The sequence below is a fragment of the Borostomias antarcticus genome (genome assembly GCF_949987555.1).
Source record: "Borostomias antarcticus genome assembly, chromosome: 14".
NCBI lineage: Eukaryota > Metazoa > Chordata > Actinopteri > Stomiiformes > Stomiidae > Borostomias > Borostomias antarcticus.
This window is the reverse complement of record NC_140247.1, coordinates 23,368,820-23,389,902: the sequence shown is the minus strand read 5'-3', so window position 1 is coordinate 23,389,902 and position 21,083 is coordinate 23,368,820. Positions and strand designations below refer to the sequence as shown.

At 47.0% G+C, this 21,083-nt stretch overlaps 1 protein-coding gene across 1 annotated transcript; it reads left to right on the top strand.

Annotated features, from left to right (window-relative positions):
- Positions 1-5,682: 5,682 nt before the first annotated feature.
- LOC311317614 (P2Y purinoceptor 4) lies at positions 5,683-8,335 on the top strand. The gene is made up of 2 exons (XM_084448690.1): positions 5,683-5,899; positions 6,229-8,335. Exon 2 carries the CDS (start codon positions 6,272-6,274, stop codon positions 7,361-7,363), a length of 1,092 nt encoding a protein of 363 aa, XP_084304816.1. The 5' UTR covers positions 5,683-5,899; positions 6,229-6,271; the 3' UTR covers positions 7,364-8,335.
- The last annotated feature ends 12,748 nt before the right edge of the window (positions 8,336-21,083 follow it).

The following is a 21,083-nucleotide window of genomic DNA, read 5'->3' as shown; positions in this document are numbered from 1 at the left end:
ACACACATTCTGTCTCTAACACGCACTCTCTCTCTCACACACACACATTCTGTCTCTAACACGCACTCTCTCTCTCTCTCTCTCTCTCACACACACACACACACATTCTGTCTCTAATACGCACTTTCTCTCTCTCTCTCTCTCTCACACACACACACACACACACACACACACACACACACACACACACACACACACACACACACACACACACACACACACACACACACACACACAGTTAAGCTGTCATCAGCTACGGCAGGTCTCATGAACTAGAGTTCCTAAATGATTGGGTAACTCTTGGCAGCATGTCAGAATAGTGATAACAACTGCAAATCCAGTCTAGTGGTTCACTCCAGCGCCTCTTTTCAATTTCAGAACTTGGTTTGAACGAGGACAGGTTGATATTACCCATGTAGTTGAGATTATTCTAAAGCTTCTATAACCTGCTAGAGTCTATGGGAACTTCACCTGGTGCTAGCCCATTACCATGAGTCCATTCTGAACTGAACAGATGCATTCTGACAGGCATTCCCTGGCACCACCGGCCACGCTGCCTTCTGCTTAATACTCTGGATTTCTGCCTCAGTGGCCCACTCACATTCCAGGCCTCTGAGCCATCATCAGAGCAGACCAACACACACACACACACACACACACACACGCACACACACACACACACACACACATGTTCTGACTTGTCTGTGGGTCAGGGGTCAGTTTCCATGGGGGAGGGGAAGAAGGAACAGCATTGGCTCCTCTTCAAACCTGCACGGACCTCTGGGTGTCAGTGGCACCAGCTCCAAAACAAGAAAGCAGAACAATTGTCAAACACTGCCCCTCGAAACCACTTAACCACTAAACACTTACACTACACTGAAAATTGATTTACAACATCATAAGTCTTGAGTTAAAGAAGTTAAAACGTTTTGTTGATCAGAAATATGTAAAACTGTCTCACAGCTATTATAGATGTGAAAGGCATCCTATATCTTCTTTGGACTACTGAATTGCAAGATCATAATTTTCAAAGTCAAAGAAGTTACAATCTTTTAGGCGTCAATGTCTCATTGCACTCTTGTGTCTAATCAGTGATTGATAGGCGTGTTTCTTCCTGCAGGACCTGAGTCAGCGACTGACAGGATTTCCTATGGCCAACTCTTCTGTACACACTTGGGGCTAATCTACTGAGTTAACCCTCATCCTAACCCTAACCCTAACCCTCATCCTAACCCTAACCCTCATCCTACCAGCAGATTGAACATAGACGTGCCCCTGAGTACCCCAAGAATAAACTACTGGAAGAAAGAACCATCATAGCAAAATTTTTACTTTTTCCTCTCAAAACGTTATTAGTTATGCAATTGTCATCTGAGAAAAAACTAAACAATAGATTGTTATTTTAGCAAAGTTACTGTTAATTTGTATATTGTGTAAAATGAAAACATACACTCTTCTTTAAATCTATAAAAACTGCACTGGCCTCTGAAACCAACAAACTGCTCATCCCACACACGTCTGTGCAGATCCGCTCCAAGATGTAATGGGTTCTAGGTTGGTCCATGCTGCACCCCTCCACCGACTTTTATGAAAATCGGTCTGGTAGTTTTTGTGTAATCCTGCTAAAGAATGAACCAACCAACCAACACACGCCACGGAAAACCATGGTTACGCATCGAAATCCTAGTTCCATGAGCGCAGCGAAGCACCACTAGAAAAGTGTGCCGAGACCACACAACTGCTCCTAGCTGAAACTTTCAGCAAGCAGGCTGGGGTTCAGCGCCCTATGGGGCTTTGCTCCACTCATAGAACTAGGGTTTCGATGCATAACCATCGTTCTATTTCGTGGAGCTCCGCCCCACCGGGAAAGCTCCTTATTGGCATAAGTGGAGCTACATGGCAAACAAAAACCGACCAGCCAGGGCTCCAAGGTAATGACCACACCGAAGGTTGGCTCATCCCAAGCACTGACCCTTACCCACCACACTCGGCTCATCCCAGCTGAGGGCAAGGAGGGGAGGGGAGGGGAGAGCCGGACTGGGAGCGGTTACGCAACGTAACATAACCCGTCCGAGCCTCACCCAGACCCAGAAAGGGACAGAGACGGACTGATGCTCACCCGACGGTCCCGACGAGGCCAAAAACCCATCATGTCCGATGCTGACTCCCGCTGGCAGACGACATGGACAAAAGAGAGTAGCGGACAAATGGAGACGGTGATGACCGAGTCGCCGCGGCGTAAATGTCCACTACAGACACTCCAAGATACAGGGAAACCGACGTGGCCACGCCCCTCGTAGAGTGTGCCCGAACACCCCCAGGCAGAGGGCGACCCACAGTCTCATAAGACTGGGAGATGCCCTCACACATCTAAAGGAGCTGTTTAGACAGCGGTGAACCTACCTTCCTAGAAAAACAACATTTGGGGGTTGGTCCGGACCGCAGCCATGTGCTGAACACATCCGCACGCACAGGAAGCAACCGCTGAACACAACCACACGCACAGGACACAACCGCTGAACACAACCACACGCACAGGACACAACCGCTGAACACAACCACACGCACAGGACACAACCGCTGAACACAACCGCACGCACAGGACACAACCGCTGAACACAACCACACGCACAGGACACAACCGCTGAACACAACCGCACGCACAGGACACAACCGCTGGACACAACCGCACGCACAGGACACAACCGCTGAACACAACCACACGCACAGGACACAACCGCTGGACACAACCACACGCACAGGACACAACCGCTGGACACAACCACACGCACAGGACACAACCGCTGGACACAACCACACGCACAGGACACAACCGGTGCAAGCGAGCCTCTTCCTCACTCGCATGAGGCGGAGGATAGAAGATGCGCAGCTCCAAGTCCCGCACGCTGGACGCGAACTGGACCACTTTCGGCATGAAATAACGCACGCGTATAATAGTGGATGCCGCTAAACCGCTCTCATGATCCACCAGGTGTTGGAGAAACTCCTGAATCGTCTCAACCAGGCAAGACTCTGGGGCGACATCTCTTTCGGCACATCAGCTCTGAATTTCATTTTCAAACCTTTATTTGTACTCGTAAAGCACTGAGATTACCCTCATTAACAGTGTTGACGAATTCAATACTCGTCAATAGTACTGATCAGTACTATTGATCAGAATAGAGCTGATCCCCGACGTGGAGTGTTCTCTACTAGACAAGCTCTGTCGTTCAATAGCCAAGCTGCCAGCGGCTGCCCCGGCATCGAGGCACGCAAATCCAGCCCTCGCGTTCGGCCATTGAGGGATGGGCCACGGGTCCGCGGACATCATGGCCGTCACCTCCACATACCACCGCGCCCGGTGCCGGTTCGGCGCCATCAGAATCACCATTAGGCCCAGAGCCGCCCTAGCGTGCTGCGGCCCCATGCAGCGGAAGCAGAGAGGATGTCCCATGTCGCTGTTGAGGGCGCCACAAATGCAGAATTCTTCAGGCAGACTAGGCCGCGCTGGCTGGGGCGCCCCGAGGGACGCCGCCGGCTCCGTGGTGAGTCGCTGGCTAGTCATCGTCTTCTTTCTTCTCAATTGTTCACGAGCTGAAGGTTTCTAGGAGCAGTTGTGTGGTCTTGGCACACTTTTATAGTGGTGCACCTGTTGTAATTGGTCACAGGTGCGTGTATGTTTTTTTTTCTAGCTATGATTCGTTAAGCCAATAAGGAGCTTGCCCTGTGGGGCGGAGCTCCCCAAATCGAACATTACCTTACGCCCAGCTGTCGGTGGAGGTAACAAATTTGACAAAGACAAAGTTGTGAAAATTTGAAATGATAGAATAAAGTTCCTGTGAAATATGACAGAAAGTATACCATTGTGGTTGGTAGGATGAGGGTTAAAGGGCAATGCTCGTTTTTGACAACCTGGACCTTATTTACGACATATTATAAGAAGTTTGACTCACCGAGATCACTTTGGTGTAATTGGGAGGCCTGTAGAAGAAATTTAAAATCCAGCGCGAGCCAGTATATCCATGTAATGGCGGTGATCGGGGCACCGAGAATGCAGTTTCTCAAAATCTATTTTCGGCCGCTAAACGGTTGTTTTCATCAATCAGATTGGATGAATCGACAGTTGAGATGCGCTACGATCGGATTGTTGGTGCCGAGAATATTGTCGTCGTCATTCGTCAGCAACAATCCGATCGTAGCGCAGAGAATGTGAGCCGGAGAATAGCCAGTCTGCGCGCTGGCCTGTGCGCATGCGTGCTGGAGCAAGTGGGGAAAGGCATGTAAAGATCATATTACAGAGGCTAAAGACCCCGTATTTGAAAACCACAACAATGCCTCGCGTTGAGGAATCTCAACTGTCGATTCATCCAATCTGATTGATGAAAACAACCGTTTAGCGGCCGAAAATAGATTTTGAGAAACTGCATTCTCGGTGCCCCGATCACCGCCATTACATGGATATACTGGCTCGCGCTGGATTTTAAATTTCTTCTACAGGCCTCCGAACTACACCAAAGTGATCTCGGTGAGTCAAACGTCTTATAATATGTCGTAAATAAGGTCCAGGTTGTCAAAAACGAGCATTGCCCTTTAAGTAGACTAACCTTAGGGCTAGGCATGGTTAAGGGTTAAGTAAGTAGGCTAACCCTAGGGCTAGGACTAGGCCTGCACACGTAGGAGTACTGCATAGCACGCACAGGCATGGGTGATTTTACACACTTTTTAGGGGTGCTCAAGCCTCTCTTCTAATCTCTTATAATGAGGTGATGGTTTAGGCCTAATTAGCATCCTGGACAGATCAGCAGTCATGAGAATTGTACAAAACTACATTCAACATGAACAGCACATTGTGCTCCTTTACTGTAAAGGTTCTGTTTTTACATAGTGATGTGAAACCACCCATCACCCAGCTCATCTGGACTCTGTATCTCTGTAAACACAATATCACTATTGGTTCATCCACATTGATTTCTTTATGACCAGGATTTATATCGTTATAACTCATATAAAGTGTAATTCTGGGGATGACGCATAAAGGCAGAGGCAATGATCGATCACACGGCTCCCAGAACCATGTGTCGAGTGTGTAAATATTAACTTTATATGAAAGGAGAGGTGTGCGTCTCACTGTCAGAGGAGATATTGCAAGGTTTATTAGTGGTGTAGGCTACACCAGAACGACGACTGAGACTGAATAGACAGTGTTGCTAAAACCAGTGGTTAACCAATTATAAAACCAAAACGACTGGTTCAATGCAACGGAAACAATAATCCATGCCAAAACAGAGAAGTGTACTAAGAATTTGTGCTGTAGTCTAGTTGGCAGCTGAGAATGGATCGTTTAGAAAGGATGGCTTTTGAGTTCTATCATAGGCTACTGTCAACTCATCAGTTTCACTTCCCAATTCAGTCATGTTAGTATCCATGTTGCTGGACGTGTCTGTGACACAGCCTACCCTGCGTGAAGTGGAAACTTCGGAGAACGCATGTGTCGAAAGACGCACGATAACTTGGATAACTGGCAGATCTTGGAAAAGACGCAGGGAAGTCTATTAAATTGCCTATTCGTGTAAGAAGTGACTTCAATGTGATTTATTCTGTAGCTAGTTCTGGTGACAGGCTTCCACTAGTCGAGATTGGATTGCAGGGGGGCGGGTGAGAAGTTGCCGGGAGGATCTTTCTTTTCTCGGATCCTAGTCTAGCCTGTCTCTACTCAGCCCGTTCACACACCCAACAGAGCGGTCACTTCTCCAGACCTGCCCGAGCTGAGAGGGTCAATCACATCCAACAGAGCGGTCACTTCTCTAGACCCAACAGAGCGGTCACTTCTCTAGACCCAACAGAGCGGTCACTTCTCCAGACCTGCCCGAGCTGAGAGGGTCAATCAGGACTGTGTCGGGTAAGTTCCGTTCGCTATCAAATGTAAAATAAGTTGAAAGCAAATGTGACTTGGTAACAGGGAGCTATAGGCAGTTTAGAGATAACAGGTGTTCTTTTTTTTCTTTTTTTTGCCGAGATATCTTATTTAATTCGATAGTGGAGTTCTTTCGGAAAGCACTAAACTTCAGTTCACTTGTCTGTATCAGTCATTTTCTCAGGGATGCCAATGAAAGAAAAGAACTGAGAACGATGAAAATTTGAACGTTTCAATTAAAGCGTAATTTGTATTCGGACATATGATTGTCCGACACGAACGCTCCTGACAGACATATTATAATGTCTCTACAGATATTGAACGTAAGACAAATCCTGGTGCCCCATTGGACAGAAGATGAACTCAACCTACAGCCTCTATCTACGACAGAACCGCTCCGTCTCGATGTCTGGATATTCCAACGGCAGCTGCCGCTTCGACGAGGAGTTCAAGTACATCCTGCTTCCGGTGTCCTACGGCCTGGTGTGCGTGCTGGGCTTGTTGCTCAACTCCGTGGCTTTGTGGATGTTCATCGCCAAGATGCGCCCGTGGAACCCTAGTACGGTCTACATGTTCCACCTGGCACTGTCCGACTTCCTGTACGTCCTCTCGCTGCCGACTCTGGTCTACTACTACGCCAACCGCAGCCACTGGCCGTTCGGCGTGGCCGCCTGCAAGGTGGTGCGCTTCCTGTTCTACGCCAACCTGTACTGCAGCATCCTGTTCCTGACGTGCATCAGCGTGCACCGCTACCTCGGCGTCTGCCACCCCATCAAGGCCCTCACCCAGGTGAAGCCGCGCCACGCCCACCTGGTGTGCGGCCTGGTGTGGGCGGCGGTGACCGCCTGCCTGGTGCCCAACCTGGTCTTTGTCACCACCACGCGGCGCGGCAATGACACGCTGTGCCACGACACCACCTCCCGGGACAGCTTTGAGGAATACGTCGACTACAGCTCGGCGGTCATGGCGCTGCTGTTCGGCATCCCCTTCCTGGTTATCGTGGTGTGCTACTGCCTGATGGCGCGGGCGCTGTGCCGGCCCAGACGGGGCCTCTCGTCCGGCCAGCAGGGGGCCTCGGTGCGCCGGAAGTCCATCACGCTGATCGTGGTGGTGCTGGTGGTGTTCGCCGTGTGCTTCGTGCCCTTCCACGTCACGCGCACCCTCTACTACGCCTCTCGCGTCCTCAACCTGAACTGTACGTCGCTCAACATTGTCAACTTTGCGTACAAGATCACCAGGCCGCTGGCCAGCGTCAACAGCTGCATAGACCCCCTTCTGTATTTCTTGGCCGGGGATCATTATCGAGCGAAGTTTTTGAAAGCGCTGATGGGGAAGAGACGGATCACCAACAGCCGCTCCGCAGACTACATGCAAACACGACCCAAGAACGACATAGCCCTGGTCTACAAGAACCCATACCCTAAAGCCAGCAGTGAGCCCGAGAGATAGAGGGACTGGGACTCATACGGACACTGATAGGGCGTAATGCCGATACCCCTAGCCACGTAGATCTCTGTCGTATAAAGGGTTTGGTCCACGGGCACGCCTGATAGTCCAGTCTGTGCACAGCTGCGTGTCTTTCAGCGTTGCTGGGTCATTTAGCATACGACAGAATGCTGAGCAGACATCACAGATGCAGGTGTGCTGCCATCACACTGGTCAGAATAAAAAGTCCGGTATATTTTAGGCATTGTGGTCTAAAAGATACGGCCAGGCAAGAGAAGGAGCTGTGTGGAGGCCTAGAGCTCGCTCCTGGCATGTGTGTATTATGCATTCAGACCTGTTCTGCTGCCAAGACAAACCAGTCTTGTCTGTATGTACACGGCTGCGGTTCTAGACAGTTACCTCTCCTTATGCTCTTTACCGTTGTTTCAGTGAGACCCAAGTTGAAATCCTTTCACCCAGAGAAACAGAACGGCCTCTGTGCCTTTGAGGCAGAGCACAGCCTCCTACTATTACCACAGAGGAATGGCCGTACAAAGCCTATTATGTACAATACAAGGCAAGAAAATGTAGCTCACCTAATCTGCCATTAGCTTCTATGGGACTGCTACCCTGGAAAAGAGAAAGATAGAGAGAGGGGAATTGTGGAAAGACGTAGATGTCACACAAAATAATGATCAAACTCATTCAAATGTGTTATTGCACAATGTGAGAACGACAAGGTCATCCTGTTCTCTGAATTCTATTTTCTTTTACATTCCATTTAAGGGTTTGGCTAAAATGAATATTTACCATTGCAGAGGTGAGGAGTTCAGCGATAGGCTCAGACATAGTGAGGCGATCAGCAGTGACGGAGCATGGGACCTGGAAATCCTTGTAAGTTCACCCCATGGTGCTCCCAGCTGTTTTTGTCTTTCAGAGGCTTGATCAGTGGCTCCAAGCCTGTCTGTCTCTGCTGTGAGGGGAAACAGAGTATCAATCAATCAATCAAAGCTTTATTTATATAGCGCATTTCATACCCAGAGGCAACACAATGCGCTTTACAGAGAACAAGGGAGGTGGGCAGACATCCCACCCCTACATATTCCAGAGGGAAGCAAAAAAACAGTAATCACCCGGGGGCCACATAAGTGAGCTGTAAAAATTCTTCCCTGACCCCTCTCAACGAGGCGATCGAGCAAGCTCCTGGAGTATGTTTGTCTACTGGCTAAGAACATTTATAGAGCAATAAATAACATTAAATTACATTTTCAGAGTAAGAGAGGCTAATAACATCATAGGAGAGACATGGCAAACATTGGTGTATGTCTGTGTGTGCATAAATGTGCCTGGGCCCAGATAGAGGCAGGGGTTGGGGTAGGGTGGGGGGTAGGAAAAGGATACGGACCCGGGTTAGGGTGAGGGGAAGGGGATCTGAGCCCAGGACTGGTGTATGTCAGTGTGTGTGTGAGTGTGCCTGGGTCCAGGTAGAGGCAGGGGTCAGGGGTAGGGTGGGGGTAGGAAGAGGATACGGACCCGGGGTAGGGTGAGGGGAAGGGGGTACTGGACCCAGGCCTAAGGCCGGAAGTGGACTGTTGTATGTCTGTGTGTGCGTGTGTGTGTGTTAACTAATTTGCTACGACATCTGCAGCAGACACAGGGGTATCTATCGGACTCAGGGTGGTCTGCTGGTGACAGTGGGGCATCCACTGGACCTGGTTAGAAGATAGGAGGGAGAGAGAGACGCACTAGGGAGAGGGGAGGCAGAACAGGGTTAGTAGCACACGGAGCCATATATAGTGCAATACATTACGTCAAACTACATTTTCAGAGCAAGAAAGGCTAAGAGCATCATGGGAGAGGTGTGGCAAGCACTAATGTGTGTGTGTGTGTGCGTGCGTGCCTGGGCCCCGATAGAGGCAGGGGTTGGGGTAGGGTGGGGGGTAGGAAAAGGATACGGACCCGGGTTAGGGTGAGGGGAAGGGGATCTGAGCCCAGGACTGGTGTATGTCAGTGTGTGTGTGAGTGTGCCTGGGTCCAGGTAGAGGCAGGGGTCTGGGGTAGGGTTGGGGTAGGAAGAGGATACGGACCCGGGTTAGGGTGAGGGGAGTAGGGAAAGACCGACCGACCGGCTGGTTGGCTGGCTGACTGGCTGGTTGACTGGCTGACTGGCTGACTGACTGGTTGACTGGCTGACTGACTGACTGGCTGGTTGACTGACTGGCTGGTTGACTGACTGGCTGGTTGGCTGGCTGGTTGACTGGCTGGTTGACTGGCTGACTGACTGGCTGGTTGACTGACTGGCTGGCTGACTGACTGGCTGACTGACTGGCTGGTTGGCTGGCTGACTGACTGGCTGGTTGACTGGCTGACTGACTGGCTGACTGACTGGCTGGCTGACTGGCTGCTGGCTGACTGGCTGCTGGTTGGCTGGCTGACTGGCTGACTGACTGGCTGACTGACTGGCTGCTGGCTGACTGGCTGCTGGTTGGCTGGCTGGCTGACTGGCTGGCTGCTGGTTGGCTGACCGACCGGCTAGTTGGCTGGCTGACTGACTGACTGGCTGACTGACTGGATGGCTGGCTGGATAGCTGGCTGTGTGTGTGTGTGTGTGTGTGTGTGTGTGTGTGTGTGTGTAGGCAGGCGGATGTCTCTATCCAACAGCCCACGCCGTAGACTCGACCGGGGCTCGGGACAAGTGAGGGGTGAGGTAGGGGGATGATTTTCCTTAACTGCCCCCTTGGGACTGAGTGCTGGCCTCTTTCCTCATCCATTTGGGGTGAGTTTCCGAAAAGCATTTTAACATGTGACTGGCTGATCATACTGTACTGCTCCAGAGTGTACAGTGAATACATGCCTGGTTCTTGTGGCTCATTATATTTGTGGAGTTTCAATGCAAATGTGGTCAAAAACTGTTATTCAAGGAACTATGTTGTTTTCATATTTATAAAGGGTATTCGGTTAAACAGGTTCAAGGTTTGTCAGCATGACAATACTTGTGAGTAAAGAAGTGGGTATACTCTGACTAAAGAAGTGGGTATACTCTGACTAAAGAAGTGGGTATACTCTGACTAAAGTGGGTATACTCTGACTAAAGAAGTGGGTATACTCTGACTAAAGAAGTGGGTATACTCTGACTAAAGAAGTGGGTATACTCTGACTAAAGAAGTGGGTATACTCTGACAAAATAAGTTGGTATACTCTGACTAAAGAAGTGGGTATACTCTGACTAAAGAAGTGGGTATACTCTGACTAAAGAAGTGGGTATACTCTGACTAAAGAAGTGGGTATACTCTGACTAAAGTGGGTATACTCTGACAAAATAAGTTGGTATACTCTGACTAAAGTAGTGGGTATACTCTGACTAAAGAAGTGGTTATACTCTGACTAAAGAAGTGGTTATAGCAGAATTGTTAGTTTTTAGTGTTTAGTTGTTTGTTTAGTTGTTGGGTATAGATTACTGTGGGTTCATGGATAAAGAAGTGATACTCTATGTACTTCTGTATACCCTCCACTGCATCACTGCATTACACCATTAAATTTACAATTCATCATTCAATCCTTTTGTCAATTCTGTCATTTATTTGCATGTCAATTACAATACTCTATTTACCCAGTTATAGATGTGACATAGTCCAGACGTTCACGTCTGCCATGAAGTGATGCAGCAGCAGGAACGCCATGCTTTCATTTGCAGAGTTGAGACAAAGGGGACGCGTGGCAGAACAGAGGGTGTGGGTCTCACTCTAACGTGGGGTTACTGGGTGTAGGTGTCCTGCTGGGCGTAGGTGTCCCGCTGGGTGTGAAAACAGGGGCAGGAAGGGCGCTGGTCCAAACGCCTGCTCTGGCCGCCCTGCTCACCACTGTTTGGGTTTTTTCCCCAACCTCCCCACGCCAAGAATACAGAGCAGCCTCCCTCTATCCAAAACACTCCATGGAAAAGTCTGATGTGTCTCCAGCCTCTATTGTTTGATTAGCCATAGAGAGCAATAGCAACAGACGGGGAAACGTTCTACCCAATACATACCAGATATTTTATTACTTATTCTATTACTTTATTATTATGTTTTTTTAAATTCCAAATTCCGACTAGAATATTAAGTCAAAATGTATGGGATAGGCCTAACATTCTGAAGTGAGTGTTGTTAGATCTCAACTCTGTTCTGTTTTATTATTATTATTATTATTATCCTTTTTTTACTGGGTTACCTCGACGACACTTCAATAATGTGAAAGCATAGCAGGTCTCGTGGATGTTTTGACATGGTGTCTGGGTTGGATGTAAGCCTAACAGCGCCCTCTGTGGGCTGACTCCGGCTACTGACAATGTGGGTCGATGAGAAATAAAACAATAACAAACACTGACGCTACATTATTTCACAGTCACACATTTTATGCATTTTATACGCTATTCTTGTTTGTATTGTTTTGACATTTGGTCTCTAAGACTTTTAAATTATATTCTACGCTTGGTCAGCAGGTGTCACCACCATGTTAGATCATGAGTGTCAAGTAAATCTCATCAACATAATCATAATCACCATCAACATCATATTACGCGATTCGTCTAAAGACAATCTTAAGTGGTTCATAGAAATGATTTGTAGACTACCCAACATTACACGAACTGTCATGAAAATACTATAACTGTAGCCTACATAAAAAGCTAATAAGATAATGAAATATAAAACAATACATGGATCCTGATGAGGCTAGAAGTGGAAAGACAAGCATATCATAAAAACGGTAGCTATCAAGTTGCAATAGTTTTCATAGCCTATAAATATGAGACAGACAGGCTACCATTCATGCTACTTGAAATGTAACTCAAATACATTTGAAATTGTTGGCACAATTTCCTATAGGCCTAGGGCTGCAAAGTTCAGGTAATATCCCCTAAAATGTACGGAATTTTCGCAAACTCGTTTTAAAATGAAGTGAAATATAGGCTACAGTAAACTGTTAACATTTAATCAATGTCTGGCCAATTATAAGTTGGGTGGGTACGGGGTAGGACAATTAAATAGAAGAAGAATAGGCTGACCAAATGTACTGTGGGACAGCTAGATACGGAATGATCTGTTTTTACATTGCATGTTGCAAAGAGATGGAATAGGCCTATTACTGGTAACTTTCAAATTGAATAATAGGCCTACTGAATTGGTAAACGAGCTGTTGTGCACGTTAATGCACGTCTGTTAATGCGCCAACTTTATCACTTTGCCTACTTGAGTAAGCCTACGTTTTTCACGTTGTTTAGTAGGATTACGTCATCTGACGTTCATTCAGAAACACGACTGTATCCGGACCCATTTCATTAGGCCTAGTTAAAGAAGCATTTACACCATGGAAGACAAGCTGCAGGTCGGACTCACACACCATACACTGACCTCAAGGATAGCACATGTGAGGGAAATATTGGAAGTAACTGTCTACAAACAACACATATTTACAACCTCTAATTCCCGTGGAATTAATTCTATTTGTTAACAAGTAGCCTAGAGTAGCCCACAAAACTATTTGCTCAGACTGTGATTTAAATGCAGAACATCCCTGACGTATGAGGTATCGTTGAAGATGGAGAGGCTAGGTAGACTAATAAGATGAAAACAATGTATTGACCTCTGGTAGGCAGTAGGTATGTTCATCTCTTTTTAAATGTTTGTTACCAGTTTTGAAATGCATTTCTCTGTGTTCTTCTCGTTTGGCAGGTGATGGTTTGGGGATGAGGGATTCCGAGGGGAACACAGTGACTCTAGTTTGATGTGAGGAGCTGAGAGAGGAGAGGAGGAGTGACACAGAGAGGAAAGAAGTTCATTATCTCGCTGAAAAGGAAACCAATGGCTTTCACAGTCGCCATGGTAACTGGCCTCTTGCCTCCAGACCTATGATAAGGTAGGCTACTTCACGGCCTTAAGCACAATTATTGCAAGGTAAAAAGGGAATTGCTTTCCCATGCTAATAAATGTTAGATATTGATTGGCACGGCGATTCGTGTAGAGTTGTGCCCTAATAGTCTAGCAGGAGGGGCCCTCCGATTTTGAGGTATGAGGTATTAATGAAATGGATTGCTGTGGACCTTTATTTTGGGCAGAATGTATTTGTGGGGCTATTCTTTAGACCTACCCCAATCTCTGAAAAAGAGCCAAATTATGCCAGTCCGAAAGGAGATGGGTGACAAAAAATCCCATAACTTCAGAATGCTCACTCTTCATCAGATGTGCTGGTACCAGGTGTCTTCCGAGTCAGAATGTAATTTACCTACAAATACTGAAATATTGTACTGCGGAAATTGTACTTTTGTGGTGATAGGAAAATAGGACTCCTTTACTTTTCTCTCATCAGAAAAACAAATTCCTGTCAAATATATAGTTACTGAATTGCCTAGGGTGCTATTGAATAATAACCAGTGGTTGTATGGAGATATCTAGTACAGTTTTACTGCAAATAAGATTTCCCTTCTCTGCAACATCCATCTTAGGTAATTTTGAGTTGAGAATGCTCAATCTGAGGTCATCATATTTGGGGAGGGAACCCATCATCAAACAGTCAGAATGTGAGTAACCTTGTGATGCACCTGGGCACATCAGTGATGTTACCTGGGATCAGGTGTTCCGGGTCTTTCAACAATCAGACACCCACACCCAGGTGACCCAGCTGGGGTTGATCAACCCCCGATGTGTGTCCAGGTAGCACTACCCCACCCATGGCTGCTGATCTACAGCCACCTTGACGCCATTTCTGCTGCCTCGGTAGCCACCTCGATGTCCCTTCGCCTACTGGCTCCTCTGATGCCAAGTCCAGAAGGTTGTGGGGCCTGCAGAATGTCTGGCCTGCGAACCTTCTGCATCCCACCTCAACGGGCTCGCATCTTGCTCACCACCTTCAGTATTCTTCCACTAGCTCAGCGTACTTTGCCCTCTTCAATCAATCAATCAATCAATCAATCAATCAATCAATCAATCAATCAATCAATCAATCAATCAATCAATCAATCAATCAATCAATCAAAGCTTTATTTGTATAGCGCATTTCATACCCAGAGGCAACACAATGCGCTTTACAGAGAACAAGGGAGGTGGGCATACGACCCACTCTCTACATATTCCAGAGGGAAGCAAAAAAACAGTAATCACCCGGGGGCCAGATAAGTGAGCTGTAAAAATTATTCCCTGACCCCTCTCAACAAGGCGATGGAGCAAGCTCCTGGAGTATGTTTGTCTACCGGCTAAGAACATTTATAAAGCAATAAATTACATTAAATTACATTTCAGAGTAAGAGAGGCTAAAAGCATCATCCTCTTCCTCTCATTGGCCTCCCCAATATGTCCTCCCAGGGAAGTAAGGGTAAGTTCCAAGAGAATGACCTGCTTAGAGGCTTCCGAAATCAACACCATTTTCTGGCCTTAACATTGTTGTGGTAACAGTTTCTGGGAACTTGCTGAAGTTGCTTCCCCATGTCAGCTTTCAGGTCCCAGTCTTGTGCCACTGCTAGCAGGCCAGAGGAGGACAGAATCACTCTAAATGAATTCAAAAGTGCTGTAAAGGCTATAGAAACCCAATCTATTGGTAGTTGTAATTGTTAACTGATTGTCATATGAACTATTACTGATTTTGCGCTTTGAGCCAGTCTTGTTAACATTTGTTGCGGTTGTTATTGTTGTTTTTTGTTGTCATTGTGTATCGTAACCTTTATGTTTAGTTGTGTATCGTAACCTTTATGTCTTTTTTTCAGGAAACTGTGTTGCTGCCTCTCTTGGCCAGGATTCTCTTGTAAAATAGTTTTTTAACCTGGTTGAATAAATAAAGGTATAATAAAAAAGAATGATTAAATATGCCATCCATCTACATCCACCTTGAATCCATGCTTGAATCATAGCATCAAAACTATCCTAATCTCTCCACCTTTGAATTTTTAAATACCCAAGAACAACATTTGATCAGGATTCTGGGAAGGATTGGAATACCAAATCCATATCCCAATTTAGGAGACCCCAGATCCCATATCCTGATTTGAAATACCCAATTTTGAGATGTAATCCTATCCTGATCATTCTGATCAAGATTGAATGCTTTGAAATACTGGGCCCAGGTGATCAGCTCCTCCAGGCCCTTCAGAATCCACCTGCTACTGGGGACAGATATTGTTGTCACAGTCAGGTCTTCCATAAGGGACCTAATGGTAAATGGACTGCACTTATATAGCGCTTTTCCACCTTTTGCGGCACTCAAAGCGCTTTACAATGGCCTCTCGTTCACCCATTCACCGTAGCTGCCATGCAAGGTGCTAACCTGCTCATTGGGAGCAATTTGGGGTTAGGTGTCTTGCTCAAGGACACTTCGACATGTGGACAGTCAGAGCTGGGATTCGAACCACTGACCCTTCGATCACTGAACGACCCGCTCTACCAACTGAGCTACAGCCACCCCCACGACCTAATAGGCTGTTGGACACCGAACTTAGCGAGATGCCCTGAAGTCAGCAGACCTACCAGCATGTTCATGGCAAGTGCATAAAGGATCACTGGAATGGTTCATCCAGTAATGATTCCCTTCTCCAACTCGTGACACTTGTAGGTTGTAGACCCAGCGGAGACTCTGAGGAGTGAAGCTGTTGCAGTAGTCTAGAATGAGGCCCTTAACTAGCCTGGCATATGGTGCCAGTTCCGTGCCTCTCCGACCAGCTTGTGGGGTATGGACCTCGGACCCATAGGCATTAGCGAGGTCCAGTAGAAAGAGAATATGCACTTGTGTTTTAAAAAAGGAAAAAAATGCACTTGTGCACTAACTTGGATGAACTGAGGTTCATAATTGTATCAACAACAATTGAGAGAAGAGAGATGATGCATTTGAACAACATGTACAAAGAGCAATGTACAGTATCAGACAGGGGCTATAGGGGCAGTCACATCCCTAAACCTGCGTTATGGAGTCCTATCGGCAAGGGATGGATTGTCAGAGATGGAGCCAGTGAACCAGTCCTGTTTAAGAAACCCCAGCACCAAGAAAGGTGAGACACATTACTTCATCCATTCATCGCATACAGACGCACATCGGTACACGCACGCACACACACACACACACACACACACACACACACACACACACACACACACACACACACACACACACACACACATATATATAGACCTGACGCATATATAAACCTGACAGCACTCGAACACAATGCACAACTGTATGCCTGAATGTTATTTAATAGCACTGCCTATATGCACACAGTCATAGTCATCCATGATGGGATGGGATAAGTAGATGAGGATGATATTGATAGAGTGCTAGACGACGGATAGTAAATTGTCAGTTTGGGAACCTTTAAATGTCTAGCTGAATACCTACAGTAGGACTGGAATGAGGAACTGATTAGTACTGATAAGATACTGTAAGGACAAGCGATTACAAGAATTCCAGTGTACCTGTACCCATATTTGTTACACATAGCTAATAAACTGTCTATTCTATTTTTTTCACACACACACACACACACACATTTATTTTATTTCTGTTCTGTTTTTGTATGCTCTTGGTTCTTTTGTGTGTGTTCTAGTTTCGTTGTCTATGAAATGACGTAAATCGCTTTGCGATTTGGCCCTATATAATAGAAAATATGTGTATCATAATAAGAATAAGATAATACTAATTATTATAATTGTACTATTTTGTCATGTCAAGACAAGCTCAATGGTATCTCCTACCTGGATTTAGGTAGGAGATACTGATTTAAATGGTTTGTTTTAATAAACATGTTTCAATAAAAGGTTTAATTCTATTTATGCCTTGTATCTCTGTTTTAGAGGCTTGTGATTTTAGTTAAATTTGACGTCATGGGTTACTCACATTCTGACTGGTGAGGGAGTTCAGACACCTGTTTAGTTTAGTTTATTTGACAAGAAATTTTAAAAACTCATTAGATTTTTACATCAATAGCTTAAAAAGACATTGTCAAGGTTAAAACAATAAAGTCATCGACTTATTTCCATTGTGGACCTTGATGTGATGACAGTTCAGATGGACAGGGTAGAGCACATGGCTGGGCAGGACAGATGGACAGGGTAGAGCACATGGCTGGGCAGTACAGATGGACAGGGTAGAGCACATGGCTGGGCAGTACAGATGAAGGGTAGAGCACATGGCTGGGCAGTACAGATGGACAGGGTAGAGAGCATGGCTGGGCAGTACAGATGGACAGGGTAGAGCACATGGCTGGGCAGTACAGATGGACAGGGTAGAGCACATGGCTGGGAGGTACAGATGGACAGGGTAGAGCACATGGCTGGGCAGTACAGATGGACAGGGTAGAGCACATGGCTGGGAGGTACAGATGGACAGGGTAGAGCACATGGCTGGGCAGTACAGATGGACAGGGTAGAGCACATGGCTGGGCAGTACAGATGGACAGGGTAGAGCACAGATGGACAGGGTAGAGCACATGGCTGGGAGGTACAGATGAAGGGTAGAGCACATGGCTGGGCAGTACAGAGGGACAGGGTAGAGCACATGGCTGGGCAGTACAGATGGGCAGGGTAGAGCACATGGCTGGGAGGTACAGATGGACAGGGTAGAGCACATGACTGGGCAGTACAGATGGACAGGGTAGAGCACATGACTGGGTAGCATCCAGCAATATTAGTGGCATAAATTCAAAGCATAAAAAACAGACAACAACAAACAACAACCATGGGAAAAGTACAGGTTAAAGTTCCTATGATTCAATTTTTTCCATGAGCCAGGATTTGACCTTTTTTTCTGAAGCCATGCTGGTTACCTATGCTTTTAACATGCAAAGGTAACTTGTTCCAGTTCACTGCTCCACTATATGTGGAAGCACCCTGGCCTGTGTTTGTATACCTGGTCTTTCTCTCCCCAAATATGGTGACCATCAGAGTCCGCATTTATTAAGCCAGCTATTATGCCACCTGCCCCCCATCCAGAATGACCTCATTTTGCTGTTTCAGAGAAGGGGGATGTCTAAAGACATCTTATTTGCAGTAAAACCGTACTAGATATCTCCATACAACCACTAGCTATTGTTCAATAGCACCCCAGGCAATTCAGTAACCGTATATTTGACAGGAATGTATGTTTTTCTGATAAATGAGAGAAAGGTAAAGGAATCCTCTTTTCCTATCAGCACAAAAGTACAATTTCTGCCTCAACTAAAGCTATGTTTACAGTACTATATTTGAGTATTTGTATAAGTAAATTACATTCTGACTCTTTTATGATGTAAGGAAGACACCTGGTAGCAGCAAATCTGATAAAGATAAGACTGAGCATTCTCAGGTTATGGGCTTTCTGGAGCCTAATTCTGGAGCCTAATCTGGCTCTTTTTCAGAGATTGGGGTAGGTATAAAGAGATTGGGGTAGGTATAAAGAGATTGGGGTAGGTATAAAGAGATTGGGGTAGGTATAAAGAGATTGGGGTAGGTATAAAGAGATTGGGGTAGGTATAAAGAGATTGGGGTAGGTATAAAGAATAGCAAAAAAAACAATTCTGCCCAAAATAAAAGTCCATAACAATCCATTTAATTAAGGAGACACATGGGATATGAAAAAGCACTGGTTGTCTTTTTTTCTAACTCGGGTAGGGGTATCACGAAAATAAAAGCCTTATTTGAGGACTTGTCGCTAGACTATAAATGCTTCACCTGCCTCGCCTGTTCTGAAAAGGTGAATTTGACATGCCCAGAGGGCTAGGACTAGGGCTAGGACTAGGGCTAGGGCTAGGACTAGGGCTAGGACTAGGACTAGGGCTAACACTGTTCAGCACCAGGCTCTATCACTCTAACTCATTTTAACATGTCATTAGTTGATAAATTACACATTAGACAACAAGACTCTTAACACATACAAACAGCAAGGCATGTTATTTTACAAGGAATAGAGCAGGATGTTCAGTTGTTTATTATGAACTTAACATACATAGTCCCCTCAGCATCTATCTATCTATCTATCTATCTATCTATCTATCTATCTATCTATCTATCTATCTATCTATCTATCTATCTATCTATCTATCTATCTATCTGTCTGTCTGTCTGTCTGTCTGTCTGTCTGTCTGTCTGTCTGTCTGTCTGTCTGTCTGTCGTCTGTCTGTCTGTCTGTCTGTCTGTCTGTCTGTCTGTCTGTCCCTTTACCCAGGGTGCAGTGAGGTCAGGGTTGAGCGGGGGGGCCCGCGGGGTGGGAGGGGCCTGCTGCCAGGGCGAGGTGACGGAGAATTAGCATAACGAGAGGGGGGAGGGGGGTTGCTCTCTGGCACTCCTGGCAAATTGTTTTAACCCCTATTACGGCGACGCCATTGCGCTTCTCTTATCTGGGCTGCCGCAGCCACTCATTAATATTCCGGACATATGGCCGTGCTTTCTGTATCATTGTCTATTAATGGGAGGGATAATCGCTCATTCAATTATCAGACAGTCAGCGAAAGACCAACCCCTGCCTGGCCCAGCCCCCTGGTTCACAGCGGCGCCAGAGCCCACCGGGGCGGCGCCAGCGAGGAGGTGAGAGCGATAGCCAGGATTACACCATATTAGCCACTTTAATAAGCCAGGCGGGATGCATGCTGGGAACCTGGAGGGCTCTGCTGGCGAAACACCAAACATGACTGAACCAAACATGAGAGAAGCGTGAGGCTTAAAAAGAAGCCTTTTTTCCCCCTCTAGATGTTCACGTTTAAGGGTCGGCGTTTCATCCCCGGCCCACGCGGCGACGTCGGCTCGGCGTCCGGTCGTGTTTTTCGTTTGGCGACGCGAGGGTCGCCGTGGCACCCGGCCTTTGAGCCTCTGAAGTGAGTCGGACCTCGCTTGACCTGCGCTCAGAAACGCGACCTGGTAGCGGTTGTGTCTCTGATCTGATTTCCCATCGAGCAGCTTGACCCCCCGATCCCTAATGGGCCAAAGGTCTGTGTGCCGATCAAGTGCGGCATTCATCCCTGGTTGGCTGTGCTTTGTGGCCCCTCTGTCTCTCTGTAGTGGCGGTGCTTTGTGGCCCCGGGGCCCCCGGGTCTCTCTGTCTCTCTGTAGTGGAGCCCGAGGCTTAGAGATGAGGAGAATGACCTCTGGCTATGGCTGTAGGTCCTCGTGGAAGGATCTTGTTGTCTCAACACACAGAGGTGCAGGAAAACACTCATTTAAAGAAAGAATAGTCACTCGGTCACACGTACACACACACACACACACGTATGCATGTATGAACACACACGCCCATGCATGTATGAACACACGCACGCACACACACACACATACACAGTAGAATTAGGTTATTTAGTTGTCCTCCTGTGCAGCCAGAGCCTTCTCGAGGTGGGTCAGGAGATTGGGGGGGGGTGGGGGGCGGGGGCGGGGGGGGGGGGGGCGCGGGCAGCTGCAGGGAGGGGAGTTGTAGGGGAGCGCGGAAAAGATAGAAGGTGAAATGTTAACAAATTCGTATAAAATCCAGAGTTTGATAAATTCTTGCATTTGGGTGTGAACAGAGACGGCCGGGGGGCCGGGGGGCCCTTTGTTGGAGGCTCCATTTTGTGGCGCTGAGCCGCGCGCTCACGGGGTCAGCGAAGTTACGAAAGTAATTAAAGCTGGGTGATTCACCGCCTGCTGCAGAGAAAAGAAAGCAAACTGTCATTCTGATTTAGAAAAATAAATTACAATTTTAATAATGGTGTAGGTGGGTGGGGGTGGGGGGGGGGCGAGGACGTCTCGAGTTGGCTGGAAGGAGGTGTGTGTGTGGGGGGTTGGGG

Bases quoted from the DNA above. Each gene is read 5' to 3' on its own strand.
- LOC311317614 (XM_084448690.1), top strand. From the start codon at position 6,272: ATGAACTCAACCTACAGCCTCTATCTACGACAGAACCGCTCCGTCTCG.